This window comes from Hemitrygon akajei, chromosome 1, assembly GCF_048418815.1.
Source record: "Hemitrygon akajei chromosome 1, sHemAka1.3, whole genome shotgun sequence".
NCBI lineage: Eukaryota > Metazoa > Chordata > Chondrichthyes > Myliobatiformes > Dasyatidae > Hemitrygon > Hemitrygon akajei.
In genome coordinates, this window is record NC_133124.1 from 167,389,205 (window position 1) to 167,411,369 (window position 22,165).

Consider the following 22,165-nt stretch of genomic DNA (forward strand, 5'->3'; position numbering starts at 1 on the left):
TATCATCCCAGCTTCAGTAGTCAGTACTTTAATCTAAGAAGGTCAATGTGCCAAAAAATTTCATGATGACCCTATTTATTCATGATACTACTTTCAATAAATTATGGAACTGTATACCAAAATCCCTTTGTTCTACTGCTTTCCTTAGTACCATACTGCTCACCGTGTAAGCCTGCTCACTGGTTTGTCCTTCCAAAGTGCAATTCCCCCTCCCTCCCTTCCCTTAACACTCTGCTCCCTGCCCCTCCCTCTTCCTTCCTCCCACTCCCCATCTCCCATCCTCTCTCCCTCTCCCTCCCCAAACCCTTCTCCCTTCCTGCCCCCTACAACCCCACTCCCTCCATCCCCTCCCCCCGTCCCTCTCTTTTTGCCCTTCCACCACCCCTCCCCCCTCCGCCACTGAGATACTCTCCACCGTTTGCAACTTGTTACACAATGCGCGTCAACGGAGGGTGTCCTTTGCGTGTGAACCGATGGCCGGGGTGGAGTTAACTCTGATCAGAGTGTGCTGTCAGTAATTTCTCAGTGGGAACGCATCCAACCGCCCCTAGGTCTGGGTGTAGCGCTTGGTACAATGCTCACAAACAGCAGACGCAATCTGCAGGAGGCTCGGGGAAGGTGTATAACTCTCCGTCAGGAAGGATGAAGAGGCTGGCTGGGATCTTCGTACTCTGTGCGCTGATTATCAAAGGTGAGCTTTGGGTCAAACTGGTTCTCCCGGCCATTCTGACGGGCAGTGTCATTGATGTTGTCAGCTGGTGTTGGGGACTACTGACGCTGTTTTTAACGCTGAGAGCTGGTAGAAGTTTTCAGAAATGATTATTGGGAGAATGAATCAGAATCAGAACCTATCTCAGGTTTATTATCACCGATGTATATGTTTGTTTGGCGGCAGCATTACATAGCAGTACATACAATATGAGAAGCCCCCTGAGAAGCTGCCTCCTCGATCTGCCGCGCTCCCAGGAAAGCGTGTCCCAGTATTAGACCAGGCGGTGGTGAAGGAACGGCTGAAAGGATTTCAAAAAGGGATGGTGGAGGCGAGAACCTGCGGGTTGTGGTGTTACCACAGTCCCCCGCCCCACCCCCCGAACCCGCTGTCCTCCACTCCCTGGGGGGGGGGGGGGAGATGCATGGTTTCAGTAGGGTTTGTCGGAGTAGCCCTGGCAAGTAACCGCGGTGTGTGACCCGTGGATGCAACCACTGTGTGCCAATAGGGTGTGAGTCGGGTAGTTACCGGACGGTGTGGAGTTACTCCAGAGTTGGAGCTGCACTCACCCAGTAGTGTGGAGTGTCCCAGCACACTCCTGACCTGTAGACAGGAGAGGAAAGACCTTGGGGTGTTACTCTCCGCAGGATCCCCAGCATCTGACCCGCTCCTGCAGCCACGGTGTTTGTGCGGCAGGTCTGGTTGAGTTTCTGCAGAGTGGTGTCCCCCAGGGCGTTAACGGGAGTCAGGAAGACCCAGCGGCAGAGATTCCTGTTCTTTCCTCTGTCTATGGGTCAGGTCGTTTGGAAACTGAAACAGGTAACCCAGCTAACAGATCAGCGCACTGGGGGAGGGACGTTATCCTAAACTCCGCTCTCACTTTTAATCCCCTGATGACCATGAGAGAATCAACTGTCACAAAGCTGTCAACAGTCAAAGTTGGGTTTATTGTCAGACACACAATGAACAACTTAAATACAGCAGAAATGTAGAAACACAAGCAAATCATAATTATACACAGTTAAACAAAAATGAACACGGAATTAGCACAACAATAAATGAGTTGTAGTACAAAATGGTCACAGTGTTATTATACTGAGGTATGATTAGGGTTATACTAGTTAGTTCAAAAACTGAATGATTGAAGGGAAATAGTTATTCCAAAACCTGATGAAGTGGGACCTCAGGCTTCTGTACCTCCTGCCTGAGGGGAACTGTGAGAATGTGGTATGACCCCAGTGGTGGTGATCTTTGATGATGGATGCTGCCTTCTTGAGGAATGGGCAGGGATGTGCCCATGATGTATTGAGCTGAGTTAACTACTGTCTGGAACTTGTTATATTCCTGTGTATTTGAATCGCTGTATGAGACTGCAGTCAGTCAGCATATCTGTAGAGATTTGTTGAAGTATTCTGTCATATTCCAAGGAAGACAAACGACCTCATCCTGGACTGCTACTGGAACTCATCAAGCTGGCACTGGTTTAAGAAGGGTATTGTAACCAAATGTACACCTTCAATGTTTTTCTTCACCCTGATTATGAACATGCTGCTTAAGACAGCCGAAGTGCAGTGACACAGGCATGCAGCTTCCCTCAATCAGAGCTTCATGGATGACCTCACATCGACAACTACAGCAGTCCCAGTGAGTAGATGAATCCTCCAGGGCCAGGAGAGGCTGAGAAATCCAGCTCTCTGGTGTTAATGGAAGGCAGACACACAGACGCATTCTGTTTCTCCTTGGATGTTAGTGCTGTCCCAACCATCTCTGAAAAAACAGTCAAGAGCCTTTGGATGGTCTATGACTACAACCTAAGAGATGCAGCTGCCGTCCAGAAGTCTCTCAAGGATTTAGAAGTCTGACTCACCAGTGTGTACAAGTCAGGAAATGTATACTGCCAGAGTGGTAGAAATGGGGCAGCAGGGTGCTTTTATAAGGTGGGAGGGAGCGCTGAGCAGGATATGTCCTGGTTCAACATCTGACAGGCAGAATTCTCTTGTATAAAATTCATGATCCAAATTGCGTGTTATGTCCTGCTTACTCCAGCTTGAGGCAAAAGCAAGACACCATGATGTCCTTTCTGCCTTGTCAGAGGGACCATGGAGCACAACCTCTGCAGCTGCCCAAAGTCCTTGGGAGAACCCCGTTGCTGCTGCTGCCACGATGACCAGGTGCTGAAGACAGTGGCTGAAAATATATACTGGCCTCTTTACAATAGTTTTCTGCCAACCCAGAAAACACATATCTTTAGTCAAAGCTGGAAAGGAACCACAGCCTCAGCCCAAATCACCAGCAAGCGTGCTGACAATGGAGTCTGACTGGCAACTGAAAGTCATTTTGGGCAACCAGTTAAAGTTCCCTGACTTTCTGTTCCTTCTGTCATAAACCATAAAGTAGGTGGTTATGATAGAACTGACAGTGCCTTGGGAAGACTAGATTGAGGAGACTTTCCAGCATAAGAAAGCCAGGTACAAGGAGCTAAAGAGCAGTGCCAGTAATGGGGGTGGAGGGCTTGATGCAAACTTATAGAAGTGGAGCATAGAGGTTTTGCAGGCTGCTCACTCTGCAGGACCTACTCTCTCCTTGGCATAAGATTATGAGATGTGAACAAAATTAGGCCCATCAAGTCTGCTCTCCCATCTCATCATGTCTAATCCAGTTCCCTCTTAACCCCAATCTCTCGCCTTCTCACAGTATCTATTCATGCCCTGTTTAATCAAGAATCTATCAACTTCCTGCCTTAAATATACACAATGACTTGGCCTCCACAGCCACCTGCAGCAATGGTCTAAAGTTAATATAGACAACATCCACAACCTTTCCTGGTCACTACCTTAAATTGGTTAGACATGACCTATCATTCACAAAGCCATGCTAACTGACCATAATTAGTTGGAATTTTTTGAAAAAATAATAAGCAGGACAGACAAAGTAGAATTGGTTGATGTTGTGTTCTTGGATTTCAGAAGGCCTTTGACAAACAGCCTCATGTGTGGCACCTTAACAATTTAAGAGCCCATAGTACAGAATTGCAAGAAAGATAGTAGCATGGATAAAGCGGTGGTTTATTGGCAGGAGACAAAGAGTGCAAATAAAGGGAGACTTTTCTGGCTGGCTGCTGGTGACTAGTGGTATCCTACAGGGGTCTGTGTTGGAACCGCTTCTTCTTACATCGTATGTCAGTGACTTTGATGACAGAATTGTTGACTTTGTTGCAAAGTTTGTGGACAGTATGAAGGTAAGTGGAGGGGCGGTTAGTTTTGAAGAAGTAGAGATTACAGAAGTCCTTAGACAGATTAGGAGAATTGGCAAAAGAGAGACAGATGGAATATTGTGTCAGAATGTGCATGATGATGCACTTTGGTCAAAGTTCTATTTTCTAAGTGGAGAGAAAATGCAAGAATCTGAGGCAAAAGGGAATTGGAAGTTCTTGTGCAGGTTGAGTCTGTGGTGATCAAGGCAAATATGATGTTAGCATTCATTTCAAGAGAATGAGAATATAAAAAAGAAGCAGGTAATGTTGAGGCATTATGAAACACTGGTGAGGTCAACTTGGAGTATTGTAAGCAGTTCTGGCCTCTTATCTTAGAAAGGATGTATTGGCACTGGACAGGGTTCAAAGCAGGTTCATGAATGGTTTGTCACATTTGATGGCCCTGGGTCTGTACTCACTGGAATTCAGGACAAAGAGGGGTGACCTCATTAAAATGCATCAAATGTGGAAAGGCCTTGATAGAGTGGATGTGGAGAGGATGTTTCCAATGATGGGAGAGACTACGACTGGAGGACACAGCCTCAGAATAGAGGGGCATCCTTTTAGAATGGAAATGAGGAAACATATCTTTAGCCAGAGGATGATGAATCTGTGGAATTTGTTGCTACAGAACAGCTGTGGCAGCCAAGTGTTTACATATATTTAAGGCAGATTTTGATAGATTCTTCATTTCTCCAGGAATTAAGTGGTATGGGGAGAAGGCAGGAAACTGCAACTGAGGAAAAATAGATCAGCCATGATGAAACAGTGGAGTGGACTAGATGCACCAAATAGACTAATTTGGCTCCTATATCTTATATCTTGTGGTCTAATCAATCCATGTGTATCCAAATATGCATCCATCTAGTCCCTTAGAATACCTTCCAATAGCTTTTCCACTACTGATGTCTGACACTGGCCTACAATTTCCTAGTTTATTTTTTAGAGCCTATCTTAAACAATGGAACAACATTATCCTCTAACTGTCCGATACTTTATCGGTCGCTAAGGATGATTTAAATATTGCTCCTAGGGCTGTAGCAGTTTCTACACTATCCTCCCACTGGGTTTGAGGGAACACCTTAACAGGCCCTGAGGATTTATCCACCTGATTTTCCTGAAGAAGCAAACACCTCCTTCTCTAATCTGTATAGGGTCCATGAAATTGATGTTGTTTTGCCTCACTTCTATATACCCTATGTCCATCTTCTGCATAAATACAGATACGAAAAATCCATTTAAGATCTTTCCCATCTCTTTTGGCTCCACAAATAGACTACCATTCTGATCTCCCAGAGGAGCAATTTTGTCCCTTGCAATCTATTTGCTCTTAATATATCATTTGAATCCCTTATTGTTCTCCTTCACCTTGACTGCTCAGGCAACTTCATGCATTCTTTGAGCCCTCCTAATTATTTTTGTTAAATATTCTCTTGCATCTCTTATGCTCTACAAGTACTTTATTAGATCTTATCTACTTATGCATCTTCTTTTGTTTTTCTTAACCAGACCCTCAACATTTCTTGAAATCCAAGGTTCCCCAATCCTGTTATCTTTACCTTTAATTCTAACTGGCAGGTATCTCTGCAAAACAAAAAAAAAATGTTACATTAATAAAAGAGGAGAAGATGCAAAAGAGGAATAAAACCATAATGTTTATGTTTTCATGAGCCATTCAGAAATCAGATGGCAGAGGTGCAGAAGCTGTTTCTAAAACATTGAATGTGGGTCATCTGACATCCATACCCCTTCTCTGAAGGAAGTAACGAAAAGGCAGCATATCACAGACGGTGAGGGTCCTTACTGATGGATGCCATCTTCTTGAGCATCATGTTTTGAAGAAGGGAGGATGATACCTCTGATAGAGCTGGCTGAGTATACAACCCAGTGCATCCACTTGTGATTTTGTATTTTGCAGAGGTCTTTAAGACAAGGGAAAGTGTGGATAGCGAGAATGCAGAGGTGAAGTTTCTAGTTTCCATAGAGAGAGCAGAACTGGAAGTCATTAGTGTGAGAGTCACCAGGGAATGCAAGATAGTTGTGATGGTGGAGGGGGGTTGGCGGTGTGGATGTCAGCAGACATCCTTTCTTCCCGAATGGAAACCAGAACAGACTGGATAGAGTGGACGTGGAAAGCATGCTTCCAGCAGTGGAGAGACTCGTATCTGAGGGCACAACCTCATAAAAAAGGGACGTCCCTTTAGAACAGAGAGGAAGAGTATTTTAATCAGCTGGAGAATTGTATGTCCAGAATTCATTGCCACAGAGATCAGCGGGGACCATTATTGAGCATATTTAAGGCAGAGAATGATTGGCAAGGAGGGAAAGATTTCAGGGAGCAAAGGATTTTGCGGAGAAGGTGGGAAAGTGGATTTGAGAAAATCAACAATGATTCAATGGTGGGGAAACTCAATTGGCTAAGTGGCCCAATTCTCCTCCGATATCTTATTGTAGATGTGTGCGGGTAACAAGCAAGGGAATAATTGGTTAAAGCTGGAGCAGGATCATATTTAGTATTCACCAGCTGGGCCGAATAGCCTGTCTTTGTTGCTACACCAATCCGAGACATGGAGCAGTATCACCTGTTGTTTGCAGCCGTGTCCTTCCTTGTTGGCCTTCATAACAAGGGGAGTTGAGACTAGGAGCAAAGAGGTCCTTCTGCAGTTGTACAGGGCCCTGGTGAGACCACACCTGGAGTATTGTGTGCAGCTTTGGTCCCCAAATTAAAGGAAGGACATTCTTGCTATTGAGGGAGTGCAGCGTAGGTTCACGAGGTTGATTCCCGGGATGGCGGGACTGTCATATGTTGAAAGATTGGAGCGACTGGGCTTGTATACACTGGAATTTAGAAGGATGAGAGGGGATCTGATTGAAACATGTAAGATTATTAAGGGATTGGACACACTTGAAGCAGGAAACATGTTCCCGATGTTGGGGGAGTCCAGAACCAGAGGCCACAGTTTAAGAATAAGGGGTAGGCCATTTAGAACGGAGTTCAGGAAAAACTTTTTCACCCAGAGAGTTGTGGATCTATGGAATGCTCCACCTCAGAAGGCAGTGGAGGCCTTCTCTGGATGCTTTCAAGAAAGAGTTAGATAGAGCTCTTAAAAATAGCGGAGTCAAGGGATATGGGGAGAGGGCAGGAATGGGGTACTGATTATGGGTGATCAGCCACAATCACATTGAATGGCGGTGCTGGCTCGAAGGGCCAAATGGCCTACTCCTGCACCTATTGTCTATTGTGGGATTGGCTATCCCTTTCGGCAGTTCACAGTTTGGGAATACATCAGAGATCCATGGGGTCTGGTTCCCAGTCCTTAGGTTTCCAGTGATCCCTATCCGCTTATCTCTAACAGGACGGAGCCTGAAGTGTTTCAAATGCATGGATTCCGACGGAGACTGTACCCGGGATGGATCGGTCTGTGACGCCCTGAAGGACCAGTCGTGCACCACAACCTTGATCGCACACACTGTTGGTGAGGTTCTCATCTGGGTGCTGTAGCCGGTGGAAATCTAGAGAAAGCTCCCCAGTTTGTAGGTTCTATCCACCAGACAGCTGACAAATGGACAGGTAACTTAATGGATAAATAGTTGGGCAGATAGAAAGAATTGTCGCAAGCAGCTTCGCGGTGCAGTGTACAGAGCTGCTGCGTCCCAGACCTAGAGGGAAGGGATATGAGAAGGAACAGGCAGGGAAGAGGAATAGAGCGTCACATGGCGAGGGGAAGTGAGGAAAACACGAGTTTGGGCTAATGGGGAGGGGAAGGTTACGGGAGTGGGCTGTTGCCTTCACTAACGCTGTTGACACTCCTCACCCACTTCGGTTGTCCTCTCCCCAGGCGAGAAGAGAGCCCGTACGCTTGTGAGGAGTTGCGGCGTCTGCGGAGACCCCACGTCCTTCAACGCCGGCTTCATGCGCCAGGTCGTGAACAGCAGCTGCTGCGCCTCGCACCTCTGCAACAACTGGGACACTCACGGTAAGGTCGGATCATGGGGCAGGGAAATAGCGAATCCCTCCCCTCCACCTTCACCCCAACTGCTCTCGCCTGGACACTAACGTGTCTGTGTCCGCTTTCCAGTGACGGAGGACATGACGCCCAATGGATTCAAGTGTTACAGCTGCTTTAACAGCTCGGCAGAGACCTGCATCCAGAATACTAGAGTCCTGCAGTGTGTCGGGAATGAGTATTACTGCTTCCACGATGATAGTACCGTCATTAGCAGTAAGTCCTCCTCACGTTCAGATCTATTTCTGTTTAACGGCGACAGGACGCAATCAATTTGCTGTTGGGGTTTACCATCTCCCCCACTCCCGCCCCCATGCGTTGTGCTTGTGTTGCAGAGATTTCCCGGAACGTCGCCGCGGTTGGAGGGATTCCGAGACGGGGAGCGATCCGGCAAGCTGGGCTGGTTTTCCCCTGGGGCGGGTTGAGATTGTGGAGGGGTGACGCTACACAAGCGGCAAGAAGAGAAATAGTTCAGGGTTATGTATCACAATCAAAGGGGTACAGATAAAGCTGCGATAAAGGGGTCCGAGAATCGAAGTCGGGAAGTGTAACCAAATTATTTTAGCATCCACTCCCTTGTTCTTCCTAATTCAGCACGAGGTACTTCGCAACCAATGAAGGCGCTAAACGACCGCTATAAGCGGCAAAGGCACCAGTTTGTTAGGACAATGAGAAGGAATTAACTAACCAAATAGTTAAAATTTAGCTGTAAACCTTTCTGTTATGTATTTTCATTTCAACTTTATACATATAGACAACAAAGGAAACAAACAAGAACCGTAAAATCATAGAATATAAGTATTACTGACAAAATAAAGTGTCCCGATGAAGGGTTTCTGCCCGAAACGTCGACAGTTTATTCTCCTCCATAGATGATCCCTGAGTTGCCGAATTCCCGCAGCATTTTGTGTGTATTGCTCTGGATTTCCAGCATCTGGAGAATCTGTAACGTTTATGAATACTTACCAAGCAGTAAAAATCTATCTGTTGTTCTTTTTCTTTCCAACGGACTCCTTTCCGCGCCCGCCACCCTCCCACCGCTAACACACACACGCGTGCTTTCTCTATCCTTTGCTCCATTAGTCTGCCAGTTAGATCCGGTCGCGACTCCAGCGTAAAGCCAAAGTCCTCTCTGCTCCTTTTGTACACTAACACCTTCCCTTGTACTTCTCATTATATCTCTATCTCTATGTCCATGCGGCCTCGGCTCTATGTATAAATGCAGACAGCATGTTTTGGTGTCAAACACGTTTCCCACTCTTATCGGGTGCCAATTTGTCCCCGGAGCTTGTACAATTCTTAAGCAAGCAGAGGGTGAGGAGTGGGGTGGGCGCTGGGGAGGAGGCGACCTCCCTACTGTTTCCTTGTGTCGCGCACTATGTGAATTTCGAATTGTATTTTAAGAACTTGTTTGGGGTGATATTTTATTTTTTTATGCTGTGTGTGTGTGATATGTTATGTGAATATACCCTGGTCAAGCGGAACGTTGTTTCATTTGGTTGTATATATGTACTTAAGAGGTATGGACTGACCAGATACTTAACATCCAACTAGGAGCAGCACCTATAACAATCCATTTCAGAAACCACTTTTCTATCTGCACTTACTAAGTAGGAATATCTCTTCTAGAAAATGTAATTCTCCTTTTACAGAAAATTATGTTGCAGCAGTATTAACCCCTTGGTCAGGCTGAACTTAGAGTTTTGGCCATAACATCACAGGAGGACTGTGGAGGCTTTCGTGAGGGTGCAGAAAGAGTTCATTAAGATGCTGGTTGGATTAGAGGGCACATGCTATAGATTAGGGGGAAAAAAACTTGGTTTGTTTGGTAGGCACTGAAGGGAGACCTGATAGGTTTATAAGGTTAGGAGAAACATAGAGAGAGCAGACAGGCAAAATAATTTTCCCCTAGGTTTGAAAAGTCAAACACCAGAGGACATGCTTTTGAGGTAAGAGTGAGGGGGGTTTGTTAAAGGTAATGTGAGTGACAAGTGGTGGGAGTCTCAAGTGGGTTATTAGGGAATCAAGTGTTTTGGTGCAGTTTCAAAGGCTTTTAATTAGACTGTTAAAGGCTTTTAAATAAGAAGGAATTGGGGGTGGAATGGGTTGGGATATGCAGGATACACAGGAGGAGGACATTAAATATAAAGTGCCATTAAGTTCAGCATTAAATTGTGGGCTGAATGGTCTGTTCGGTGCAATACTGTTTTGTTAGTCATTTGGAGTCTTTTTTACTCCTAAGTTGGAAATGTCAAATATTAGAGGTCATAAGCTTAAAATCAGAGGGAGACATTTCAAAAGATGTGAGGTAAGCTGATTAAAACAAGGGGTGGTGGGTGCCTGGAGTGCACTACTTGGGGTGGAGAGGGAGGCAGTAGAGGTGTATAAGCACCTCTGAGAAGGGAACATGGGTGAGCATAGAATGGAGGGCTATAGACCACGTGCAGGGATGCAGCATTAAGTATGTTGCATTTAGACAGAATCACAATCAGCTTCATTCTTATTGACCTGTCATAAACTATATTGTTGTGTGGCAGCAGTAGAGTAGGAAGGCATAAAAATTCATATATGTCACAATAAAATAGATGGACAGGCAGATAGACAATGTAAAAGAAGAATATTGAGAAAACCATAAGACCATGTGATATAGGAGGAAAATTAGACAATTTGGCCCATTGAATTTGCTCCACCATTTCATCATGACTGTTCCAATTTTCCTCAGCCTCAATTACCAGCCTTCTCTCAATAACCCTTCATGCCTTGACCAATCAAGAACTAATCTCACTCTGCCTTAACTATATATAAAGACTTCGTCGCCACAGCTGCCTGTGGTAGCGAATTCCACAGATTCACCACACTCTGGCTAAAGAAATTTCTCCCTATTTCAGTTCTAAAAGGATGCCCCTCTATTCTGATGCTGTGCCGTCTGGTCTTAAACTCTCCCACCACACCGAAACATTCTCTCCACATCCACTCTATCAAGACATTTTGCCATTCAATAGGTTTCAATCAGGTTGCAACTCATTCTGCTGAATTGTAGTGAATATAGACCCAGAGCCATCAAACATTTCTTATATGACAAGCCATTCAATACTGGAATAATTTTTGCGAAGCTCCATTGAGTCCTTTCCAGTCTCAACAGATCACTCCTAGGATAACATGCCCAAAACTGCTCACAATACTCCAAGTCTCAACTTTAAATCCTTGTTTTTATATTCTAGTCATCTTGAAATGAATGTTAACATCGGATTTGCCTTCCTCACCACAGGCACATCCTACAAGTTAATCTTTAGGGAGTCTTACACAAGGTCTCCCAAGCTCCTTTGCACCTCAGATTTTTGAATTTTCTTTCCATTTTGAAAATACCCAAACCTTTCATTTCTTCTACCACAGTGCATGACCAGATATTTCTCAACACTGTATTCCACCTGTCACCTCCTTGCTCATTTCCTTATTCTGTCCTATTCCTTCTTAAGCCTCTCTACTTCCTAAAAATGACTTGCCTCTCCACTTATCTTCATATCATCTGGAAGTTTTGCAACAAAGCCATTAATTTCACATCTAAATCACTGACATATAACACGAAAACATTCAGTTCTAACACTGACCCATTTGGAACACCACTAATCATGGGCAGCCAACCAGAAAATGTGCTCTTTATTCGTACTCTTTGCCTCCTGCTTATCCGCCACTGCTCTACCCATTCTGGAACCATTCCTGTAATACCAGGAGCTTGTGGCTTGTTAAGCAGCCTCATGTGTGTCACTTTGAGAAAGGCCTTCTGAAAATCCAAGTACACAACATTAACCCATTCTGTTTTGTATTTCCTGCTTGTCATTTCTTCAAAAATTCCAACAGTTTTGGCAGGAAAGATTTTCCCTTGAGGAAACCACCTGACTATGGCCTATTTTATCATGTTTCTCCAAGTGCCCAGAGACATTGTACTTAATAATTGACTCCAAAATCTTCCCAATCACTGAGGTCAGATTAACTGGCCTATATTTTCCTTTCTTCTGCCTCTCTCCCTTCTTGAAGAGTGATTTAATGTTCGCAATTTTCCAGTCTTCCAGAACCACTCCAGAATCTAGTGATTTTTTGAGAGATCATTACTAATGCCTTCACAATCTCTTTAGCTACCCCTTTCAAAATGCTGGTGTGTACACCATCTGGTCCAGGTAACTTAACAAACTTCAGATAAGTTTCACCAGAATCTTCTCTCTAGTACTCGTTAGTACTGGTAATTTAACACACCTGGAAATCCCACCAAACCTTAACATCTGCCACAGTGAAGACTGATGCAAAATACTTATTCAGTTCATCTGCCATTTCCTTGTCCCCATTACTACCTCTCCAGCTTAGTTTTCCAGTGGTCTGATATCCACTCTCACCTCTCTTTTACACTATACATATCCGAAGAAACTTTTCGTATCCTCTTTCATATCTTTGGCTGGCTTATTTTCATTTTCCATCTTTACCTCAATGACTTGTTTTAGTTCCTTTCTGTAGGTTTTAAAAGCTTCCCAATCCTCTAACTTCCCAATATTTTATTCTCTTTCATATACATTCTTTTGGGCTTTGACTTCTCTTGTTAGCCAGTGTTGTGTTAACTTGCCTTTAGAACATTTCTTGCTCTTTTGGATGTATATATCCCACGCCTTCTGAATTGCTTCCTGAAATTCAGCCATTGCTGTTCTGCCATCATTCCTGCTAGTGTCCTTTTGCAGTCAATTCCAGCCAACTCCTTTCTTATGCCTTCAATTCCTTTTACTCCACTGTAATACCGACTTTAGCTTCTCCTTCTCAAATATCACGATGAATCCAATCATATCATGATCACTTTCACCCAAGTGTTCTTTTACCTAAAGCTCTCTAATCAATTCTGGTTAATTGACTAATCCAGGATAGTTAAGTCATCTTGCAGGCATTCTCAAAATTCCCCCTTTTAGAATCCATTAGCAACCAATTTTCCAAATCTACCTGAATATTGTAACATTGCCCTTTTGACATGCATTTTCTATCTCCTGTTGTAATTTGTAGACTACATCTTCATTACTGTTTGGAGGTATGTATACAACTCCCGTGAGTGTCTTTATACCCTTGCAGTTCCTTCACTCTATCCACAATGATGGGGTCATGGACCATTTGGAAGTCTGATGACAGAGAGGAAGAAGGTATTCCTGAATCACTGAGGGTATTACTTGCCGGTGCCCATTGGCGGGGGTGCCATAGTGTGCTCGGCAGAGGATAGTGCTCAGAGAGGCTGTGCCAGAGGGGATGATCGGAGATTCGGAGGTTCGACGGACTCGGAGTCCACTGCGGTCGGGGTACTTTCACTGCGTGCTGCTTCTGCAGGGCTGAGCCGTGGAAGTCCATAGTGGGGATATTCCTTTCTGCCACCTGCGTGAGATGACGAGTCTATCGGGACCCTGAGGACTTATGGAAACTGTGTGGTGGTTTCTTTTGAACTTATAGTCTTTTAACATCTTTGGACTAACTTTACTGTGCCCATGGTCTTTTTTTTTGATCAATTATGGTATTGTCCTCACTGTTGTAACTATATGTTAACTATAACTATTTGTAACTATGTGGTTTTATGTTGGTCTTGTAGCTTTAGTTTTTGGTTTGTTGAGTGGTAGAGTTGGTCCCCTGACTTGGTGTGTCTGGGTAGTCTTGTTTTGTCTGGTGGCTTTGGAGCTCCTTTCTGGTGAACACGCTAAGACGGTAGTGCAATATTAATACGCAGCAGCTTCTCCAGACTCTGGATTTGGGGATTACCAAATGTTATGTGGATTTTCTGGTGTAGTCTGCTTTATCGTGTGCTTTTGTGATATCATTCTGAAGGAACGTTGTCTCATTTTTTAACTGCATTGCATTTGTGGTTTCTAAATGACAATAAACTGAATCTTGTATCCTGTTCTATCTTGTATCCTGTACCTCCTTCCCAATTGTAATGAGAAAGAGGTATGTCCCATATGGTGATGATCCTTAGTGACAGACGCTGTCTTTTTGAGGGACAACCTTTTGAAAATGTTCTTGATGGTGAGGTAGGTTGTTCCTATGCTGGAGCTGGCTGAGTCTACAGTCCTTTGTAGTGTCTTTTAATCTTGTGATTTGGAACCTCCATATCAGATGATGCAACCAGTCGAAATGCTCTGTCATACATCTGTAGAAACTTGCAGCAGTCTTTGTTGACATCCCCAAGTTTAGCAGGCTTTAGGTTATTGGAGCAGGCAGGAATTGAAGCACACTTACCACATGTAGGGATGGGACTAATTCTGAGAAACTTAGCTGAACAAGTATGGATGAATGGACACGACATGCAGGAAGATAGGATGAGTTTCACATCAAGGTCAGCACAGAATGGGTGGGTCGTATGGACAGTTTCTATGGAGAGAAGTTGGATGTCCGAGAGACCTGATGTGATATAATGCCACTGTGCTCCCTCTTCCCACCACCAACACCCTTCTTTTCTCCACAGCTGATTCAATGGTCGTCGCCAAGGGCTGTGCATCGCAGCGGATTTGCTGGATGCCACGGTCTTCCAGGTATGGAGTACAGACCACCTCAGACACCAGCTGCTGCAAGGGACCACTCTGTAACCACCACAGCAATCTGCCAGGTATGAAGCAGTGGGTGTGGTGGTGGCTGGGTTGGTGAGGGTGGTGGGGGAGGTTGGAGGAGGTGGGGTCCTTGGATCCAGCACCCACTGCTGATACTTGAGTCTAAAAGTTCCTTCTCATCCACCCAGGTCTGAAGTGCCACTCCCAGCTTGAAGGATTGCAACCCATCATTATACGTTGCATCTTGCATGCCTGCAAGACTCTCCAAGTCTCCATTTCTGATGGTGAGTTCCAGTGGTGTGGGACCAGCGAAATCCCTTTCTGAGATAGGCGGGGGGTTATTGGGGAGTGAAAGTGGTGAAAATTTGGAACCCATCTCCCTCAGGTTCAAGTGGGAGGGGAATACCTAAAGAGCAACACACACAAAATGCTGGAGGAAATCAGTAGATCAGGCAGAATCTATGGAAAAGAGTGAACAGTCAATGTTTTGGGCCGAGATCTTCCATCAGGATTGGAGAAACAGACGAGAGGACAGAACAAATGGCAGGGGAGAAATAGAAGTACAAGGTGGTAGGTGATAGGTGAATCTCGAAGAGAAGATAGGATGAAGTAAGGAGCTGGGAAGTTAATTGGTGAAAGACAAGGAAAAGGAGGAATCTGATAGGAGAGGGTAGAAAACCAAGGAAGGCAAGGAATGGGAGGAGCACCACAGGGAGATGATGGGTATGCAAGGAAGTAAGGTAAGAGAGGGAAATGGGAATGGTGAAGGGGGGAGAAATTACTGAAATTTCGCAAAATTAATGTTCACGCCATCAGGTTGGAGGCTACCCAGACAAAGTACAAGATGTTGCTCCTGCAATTGTCTTTAATTTTATCTGGGTAGCCTCCAACTTGATGGCATGCATATGAATTTCTCAAAGCCATGATGAGACCACATTTGGGTTATAGGAGCAACACCTTGTATTCCATCTGGGTAGCCTCCAGACTGATGGAATGAACATTGATTTCTCAAACTTCTGGCAATTCTGGCCCCCGATTTCACAGAGATGATGAAAGGAGTAAGGGCAGGAGGGGGTAACAGAGATGGGAGAGGTGTTCCCAGAGGGGCTAACGGAAGTGTGCCAGGGACAGAGGGGTCTCAGAATTTGAGGTGGATGTTGGGGGCAGAACAAGTCAGAAAGACAGAGAGCGCTGTAGGGGTATCACCAACACCAAGAGGAGTGTAAGGTTTGGACTGGAGGTGTATAGGGGTTGAAGGCGTTCACAGAGATGGGGACAAGTGTAGGCGCTGAAGTTAGTCACAGAAATGTGGAGGGGGTTTAGGGTTGAAGGGGGTCACAGATACGGGTAGGGGTGATTGGGATAGAGGGGTCACAATGATGGTTGGGGTGTCAGGATTGGAGGAGGTCAAAAAATAGGAGGGATTTTGGGGTTAGTGGGTGGTTCACAGAGGTGAGGGGGTGTAGGGGTAGGAAAGGTTACAGAGGTTAGAAGAGTGGGAATGAAGAGGGTCATAGAAATGGGGAGGAATGTAGGCACCAGAAGTATTTGCAGAGTCGGGGATGAGAAAAGGGCATCACCGAGACATGGAGGGGATGAATATATATTTGTGTTGGGATCTGTCAGATGGTGTGTGCGTGTCTCAGAAGTTAGTCATTGCCATTGAGATGTGTGCTGGTGGGTACCCACAGTCAAGGCAAGTGGGATCACTAGATTATGAGCAATTGGGGTGGTGTTGAGTGGAGGGAGACCTGGTGGGTAATGTTTTTGGATAGTACAATAGGAGGTCAGCTGGTTCAGCCCATATCAAACTGCCATGTGCACTTCTGTAGGTGGGAGATCCCAGAAGCTGGAGATCCGTGGATGTGGATCATGCAAGGAAGGCCTTTCATTCAGCACTGGAACTTTCTCACTCTACATCTCCGAGACCTGCTGCCAGACAAAGCTGTGTAACAACCAGAGCATCCCAGGTACAGTTGGATGCAAGGAAATCTAGCTCCAAACAGCCCATCCTGCAGCCGTCAGTGTGTCGTCATTCTGGTTAGACCACACTTGGAATATTGTGTTTGGTATCTCATCATAGGAAGGATGTGGAGGTGTTAGACAGGGTGCATGTCTTTTCAGGCAAGGTTAAGCAAACTAAGACTTTTCTCTTTGGAATGAAGGAAGGGGTAAGGTGACTTGATGGAGGTGTATGAGATGATAAGAGTTACTGATAGAGTGGAGAAACAGAGACTTTTTCCCCTGGGTGGAAATGTCAGATACAGAGGGGTTGGAGAAGTGTAGAGATGTTTAGGGGTAGGATATTTTACACAGACAGTGGTAAATAGTTGGAACATGCGGCTGGGGAGGTGGTAGAGGTTATTAGTGTCATTTACGATTCTAAAAGGGACACATAAATGAAAGAAAAATGAAGGGATATGCAGGAGGGAAGGATTAGATTGACCTTGAAATAGGTTAAAAGATTGGCACAAACTCTGTACTGTGCTCTAACATTCAATTTTCTGTGTAAAGGGAACAGAATTTCTCCAGAGAGTGGGAGACAAATTAGTGAAAAATATTAAAAATTTATCAAAGTTTGTGCAGTGTATGTGAGAGCGTGCAGGCTGCCTCAGGATTACAGAACATTCCCTCCTGAAAAAATGTCCCCAAGTTGAGTTATACTGTGCAGAGAGGCCTGGGGAGATTGGACCTGAAATGGATATTTCCTATAGTGAGGGAGTCTATGCCCGGAGGGCACAACCTCAGAATAGAAGGACATCTCACTAGAACAGATATGAGGACAAATTACTTTAATTAGATGGTGGTGAATTGCTAGACTTGGTTTCAGGAGGCCAAGTTATACTGGGGATATATAATGCAATGACTGATAAGTTCTTCATTAAGTAAGGGTGTCAAAATGAGAATGAAGGAGAAAGGGGTGGAGGGGGTTAATAAATCAGCCATGATGGAACGGTGGACGATATGCAATGGGTTGAATGGACTAATTCTTCTCCTGTATCTTATGGATTTTCATTTTATCGGCACTGTGCTGAATCGCTTATCTGCCTGGAGGAACAGACAGTTTGCTGGAGGACCTCAGTGGGTTGAGTGGTGTGCGTCAGGAGAGGGACTGGGAGCATTTCAGTTCTGAGAGTTTGCCATTAGTTCCGAACCTCCAGCAGTAGTAGTAGAAAATCTGCAGATTTCCACCATCCTGACTGAAACAAAAGTTAAACTCTTGGCATGGAAGAGAATCAGTTCATCTTCAGTTAGTTTGGGAGAGTTGGAGGCTGCAATTGACAGAGAGGAGCAGCTGATCATTCATAAGAAAAAGAGGATTAGCATTCAGCCATTCTCGATTTTATCCTGTCCCACCATTCAGTGCCATCTGCCCCAGACCTGATCCCCTTCTATTCTTGTTACCAATTGCCCACAATCCTCTGATCATTTGAGCACTTATCTCCCTCCTCTTTAATTCCTTCACTTCAAGTTCAAGTTCAGGTTCTGTTTGTTGTCATTCACATGTACACCACCAAATGAAATAATATTCCCCTGACCAAAGACCACAGTATAAATAACTCTCATAAAATACATAGTAACATTACCAGAAATAAATAAAAAAATAGTAAGGTGCATATAGGATACAATTTAAAATGCAAAAAGAATATCAGTACTGGTGCTTCATATATGAGGAAACCATATGAGAGATTCGTACTGGGTGGCAGGGAGTTCATTTATCTGTGTGAATTCCCTGTAGGCATTCGGAAGAAGCTATTTTCCATTCTAATGGTTCTTGTCCTTCAGAGTGGAGATGTTTCAGTAAAGTCATGCCTCATTTTTTTTTTGAAACCCATGGTTCAGAGCCAACCACTGTAGTCTTGCTTGATGGGACAATTCCCTCCTTCCAAGGTGGAGTTTAACAAAGGAGGGAGGGATCTGGAGAGAGGTTGTGGAGGGGTGTTGTAGTATAGGAGAGTGGTGTGGAGCAGATTGAGGTGAGTGTGGAGAAGATTGAGTTGTTTCAGAAGGTTGTGGAAGCGTCTGAGGGGATGGGGGCAATGTGGAAGGGTCTGAGACAGCTGAGAAAAAATGTGGACAGGAAGAGTGAAGAGAGGAGGTTTGGAGAAAATGTGAAGGTGATGAAGGGAGGATAGAGTAAGAGAGAGAAGGGGGAGAGATTGATTGCAGAGTAGGTATTTCAGGGAGTGAGAAGTGGAAGGGGAGTGAGTGGAGGAAGGAAGATTGAGAGGGGTTATAGGGGAGACTGTGGAGGGCAGCAGATGGAGAGTAGAGTGGAAGAGTGGTGAGGGGGATAGTGGAGGTGAGGTATTGGTGAAGGGAAGAATGGGAAGGACAGAAGGGGTGTGGATGTAGAAAGTGGTAGGGATAGGGCAACTGAAAACAGTAGGACCAGTGGAAGTAGGTTGGGGTGCAACTGGGAAGGTGTGGTGAAAGTCAGGGGTTAAGGGAGGAGGCCACGTAGCATCCGTGCCAGGACCAGATTCAAAAATCATTATTTTCCCCAAAGATTAAGACTAATCAATGCCTCCAGCTACTACCACCACCACTACTTTATTATTTCATGTCCGTCACTGTAGTACGATTAGCCCAGCATCACTTTATGAACATACAATAAATGTATATAAGCTATCTCATTAATTTAAATTTATTGTGTTCTTACCTTTATATTTTGTGTGATCGATCTGGAGTAACAACTATTTCATTCTCCTTTACATTTGTGTACAGAAAATATTAAACTATCTGGAATCTTGAATTTTAACTTTGACAACCCTCTGCTTCTCTATTGTCAGAGGCAGCGAACACCACCCTGAATGGGCTGGAGTGCTACGGCTGCGCGGAGAGTGGAAACAACTCCTGTGAGGCGGCCATGGCAGTTGTGCAGTGTGTTGGGGAGCAGCAGGTGTGTCTCTACGCCTCCGGAACAAGTAAGTCCTTGAGTCCTTTGTGTCAATAACCTCCCGAACACAACTGTGACTGCACCTTAACAAAGTCTGAGACCAGCCCACCTAAACAACAAAACTCCAGTGTTCAACTGCATTGATCCAACTGTAACACAAGAGAGTAGTAGCTAACACCTAAGCAATATACCGAAGGTACTCAGCGGGTCAGGTAGGATTTATAGAAAGGAATAAAGATTAGTTATTTCAGCCCTGAAGACACAACCTGATGTATGGAACATAAGCCCACTCCGCAGTCTGTACTTGGACCTCCATTAGTTTGTGCCTGGCTCCAAGTGTGGTGCAGTCTGGGGGATTACACTGAAGCACCCACCCCATGCCTGCAGATCAACCCCACCTACACAGGCCCATCCTGCTGTGGCTGAGGTCAACTGAGAACTGAGACACCCACTGGACCCCACCATTGCCAAAGTGTGTGTAACAATGCATCATGGGCACCATGGTAATGCAGCAATTGGTGTGATGCCATTAGAGCTCGAGTCTTCAGTGTCCAAGCCCAGCATCCTCTGTAAGAAGTCTGTGTCCTTCCTCCCTGTGGTATGTGTGGGTTTCCTCTGAGTACTTCAGTTTTCTCCCACAGTCAAGTTCAACTTCAAGTTTAATTGTCATTCAACCATACATGAATATGCATGATACAACTAAATGAAACAGTGTTACTTTGGAGCTAAGTTGCAAAAAACTAACATTTCCAGAGTTATTAACAGCTATAGTGCACATATAGCTCATATAAGACAGCAGTAAAATACCGTCACACAAGAAATATGTAGTCATAGTCCCTGAGGCCATGAATGTTGTGGTAATCTGCAGTCAGACACAATATAGTTCCTTTTCCACTGAGGGAATGCTGGAGAGGAGCACCAACTACCTCGAGCACTGACTGATGCCTCTCCTGGAAAATTTTAACCACAGCTTGAGTCCTAGTCCTTGCTATGACAGAGGCCACGCAGCTCCACTGCCATCGGTCTTGTGAATAAAACAGTGAACCAGACTTGCAACTTTCCACATTAACAATGATAGGAGGTTAATCTGTCATAGCAAACTATCGCATAATTAGGTTACGGTTAAATCGGGTGTTGTTGGGAGTTGCCTATTCTGTACTGTATCTCTCTGGAAAAAAAATAAAGAACCCAGACTCACACTGAGTAATGAGACACAGTGCAGACAGACTTCCCAGACACCGGTCCAAGTCACTCTCCAGACCCTAGAAACACTCCACAGACACACACCACACACGCCAGATGACCACTGGCATCCCCAGATACAACTTGAAACACCAGATAACCCCCCAGAGATCAGACACCTCTAAGACTACCAACTCCATCTCCATGACAACGACCTCCCACCCACCGCTGCCTATCTGACTAACGCAATCTCTTCCTCTGCTTGCAGCGGCCACTGGTCAACCCCTCACCCTGCGGGGCTGTGCTACACCGAATGCCTGCCGGAGCCCCGAGCGTCTCCGCACCTTCGCCTTCAACCCTGGGCGTCACCTCCACTGTTGCCAGGGCAACCGCTGCAATTCGTACAACCTCCCCGCCTCCTCCACTGAACAGCCAATAACAGTGGGGAACAACAGGACAGACCGACCAATGAAAGTGCTGACCACGGGGTTGAACAACAGAGAGCAACCACTCGAGAGTAACAGTTGGAAACCAATAGAAGCACAGACAGTGGGGCTGGACCTGGCCCACGGAGTTCAGCCTGGCACTGCCAGCCCTGACTCTGAGGACAACTTGGCGGCAAGGGGCGGCAGCTGCAGGGTCTGGGCTTCGCTCTCTCTCCTGCCGTTTGTCTTGGTCTGTTGGCTGCTCTAAGTGTGATTCAGGGGCTGATCCACAGACTCTTGATACTGTATTACTGACTGTTCGCCCCAAAACCACTCCCTGTCTCACTGATGACCGCTGGGCGTTAAGTGCACGCACCCCAACACCTGAAGGAAATCCTGGTATACTTAACTCAGACCCTGCCCTTCCTCTGTCTTGTGCAGTCTCACAGGGGTCCCAACCCAGGATAGCTCCCCTCTCCAGGAAACTGACCCTGACCACACATGATCCCTGACCTCTCCTCGCCTCCCTTTTCCAGGGTCCTCGATCCCCAGTGCAAATTCCTCCCTAGTTCTTTTCTCTCCTTACCTGCTAAATGGGCTAAATTATTGGTCTGCAGCATAACTGTGTGCAGGCTGCATGTTTCCCATGTAAACCTGATGTTCTTTTGTTTTTGAACAATGTAACAAATTATTATTTATCTGTCTAAAATGTGCTGCTCTATACTCTGCTGATGTATGTAGTATCTCTGGATGTTGATGCCAGATATGTATAAATGGCTCTGTGTGCTGTTTGCCATACCAGGTTGTAACCAGGTCACTGGCACTGTTCCCGTGTTAGGCATGTCTGTTGTAAATGTTCTCAGCGACACAATGTAGCATCCTCAATGTTAACATATATTATGATTAAAGATCACTGATTCTGTAAAGTTCTATCCTTTTCACATCTCCTCAATGGTCATATATGGAATGTGAAATTAAGGATAGATGGTGCAAATGCATGCAGGGAGCAGCATATTACACCAGGGAACAGGTTCTTATTCCCAATTAATTGGACAAGAGAGAAAAAGACAGTGAGACAGAGTTCATAGGTTCATTGTCGATTCAGAAATCTGATGGCAGATGGGAAGAA

The 22,165-nt window shown here is 45.2% G+C and overlaps 1 protein-coding gene across 1 annotated transcript; it reads left to right on the forward strand.

Annotated features, from left to right (window-relative positions):
• Positions 1–595: 595 nt before the first annotated feature.
• LOC140736060 (urokinase plasminogen activator surface receptor-like) lies at positions 596–21,962 on the forward strand. Its single transcript, XM_073061821.1, has 9 exons — positions 596–691; positions 7,319–7,438; positions 7,802–7,939; positions 8,042–8,185; positions 14,448–14,588; positions 14,718–14,813; positions 16,362–16,499; positions 19,323–19,457; positions 20,880–21,962. The coding sequence occupies exons 1-9, from the start codon at positions 643–645 to the stop codon at positions 21,302–21,304; spliced, it is 1,386 nt and encodes a 461-aa protein (XP_072917922.1). The 5' UTR covers positions 596–642; the 3' UTR covers positions 21,305–21,962.
• The last annotated feature ends 203 nt before the right edge of the window (positions 21,963–22,165 follow it).

What these genes read in the sequence shown, in the direction of transcription:
- LOC140736060 (XM_073061821.1), top strand. Translation starts at nt 643, where the DNA reads ATGAAGAGGCTGGCTGGGATCTTCGTACTCTGTGCGCTGATTATCAAA. An exon ending in CTGTGCGCTGATTATCAAAG is followed by an intron (nt 692 to 7,318) that starts GTGAGCTTTGGG and finishes TATCTCTAACAG; the next exon opens with GACGGAGCCTGAAGTGTTTC. An exon ending in CCAAGTCTCCATTTCTGATG is followed by an intron (nt 14,814 to 16,361) that starts GTGAGTTCCAGT and finishes GCACTTCTGTAG; the next exon opens with GTGGGAGATCCCAGAAGCTG.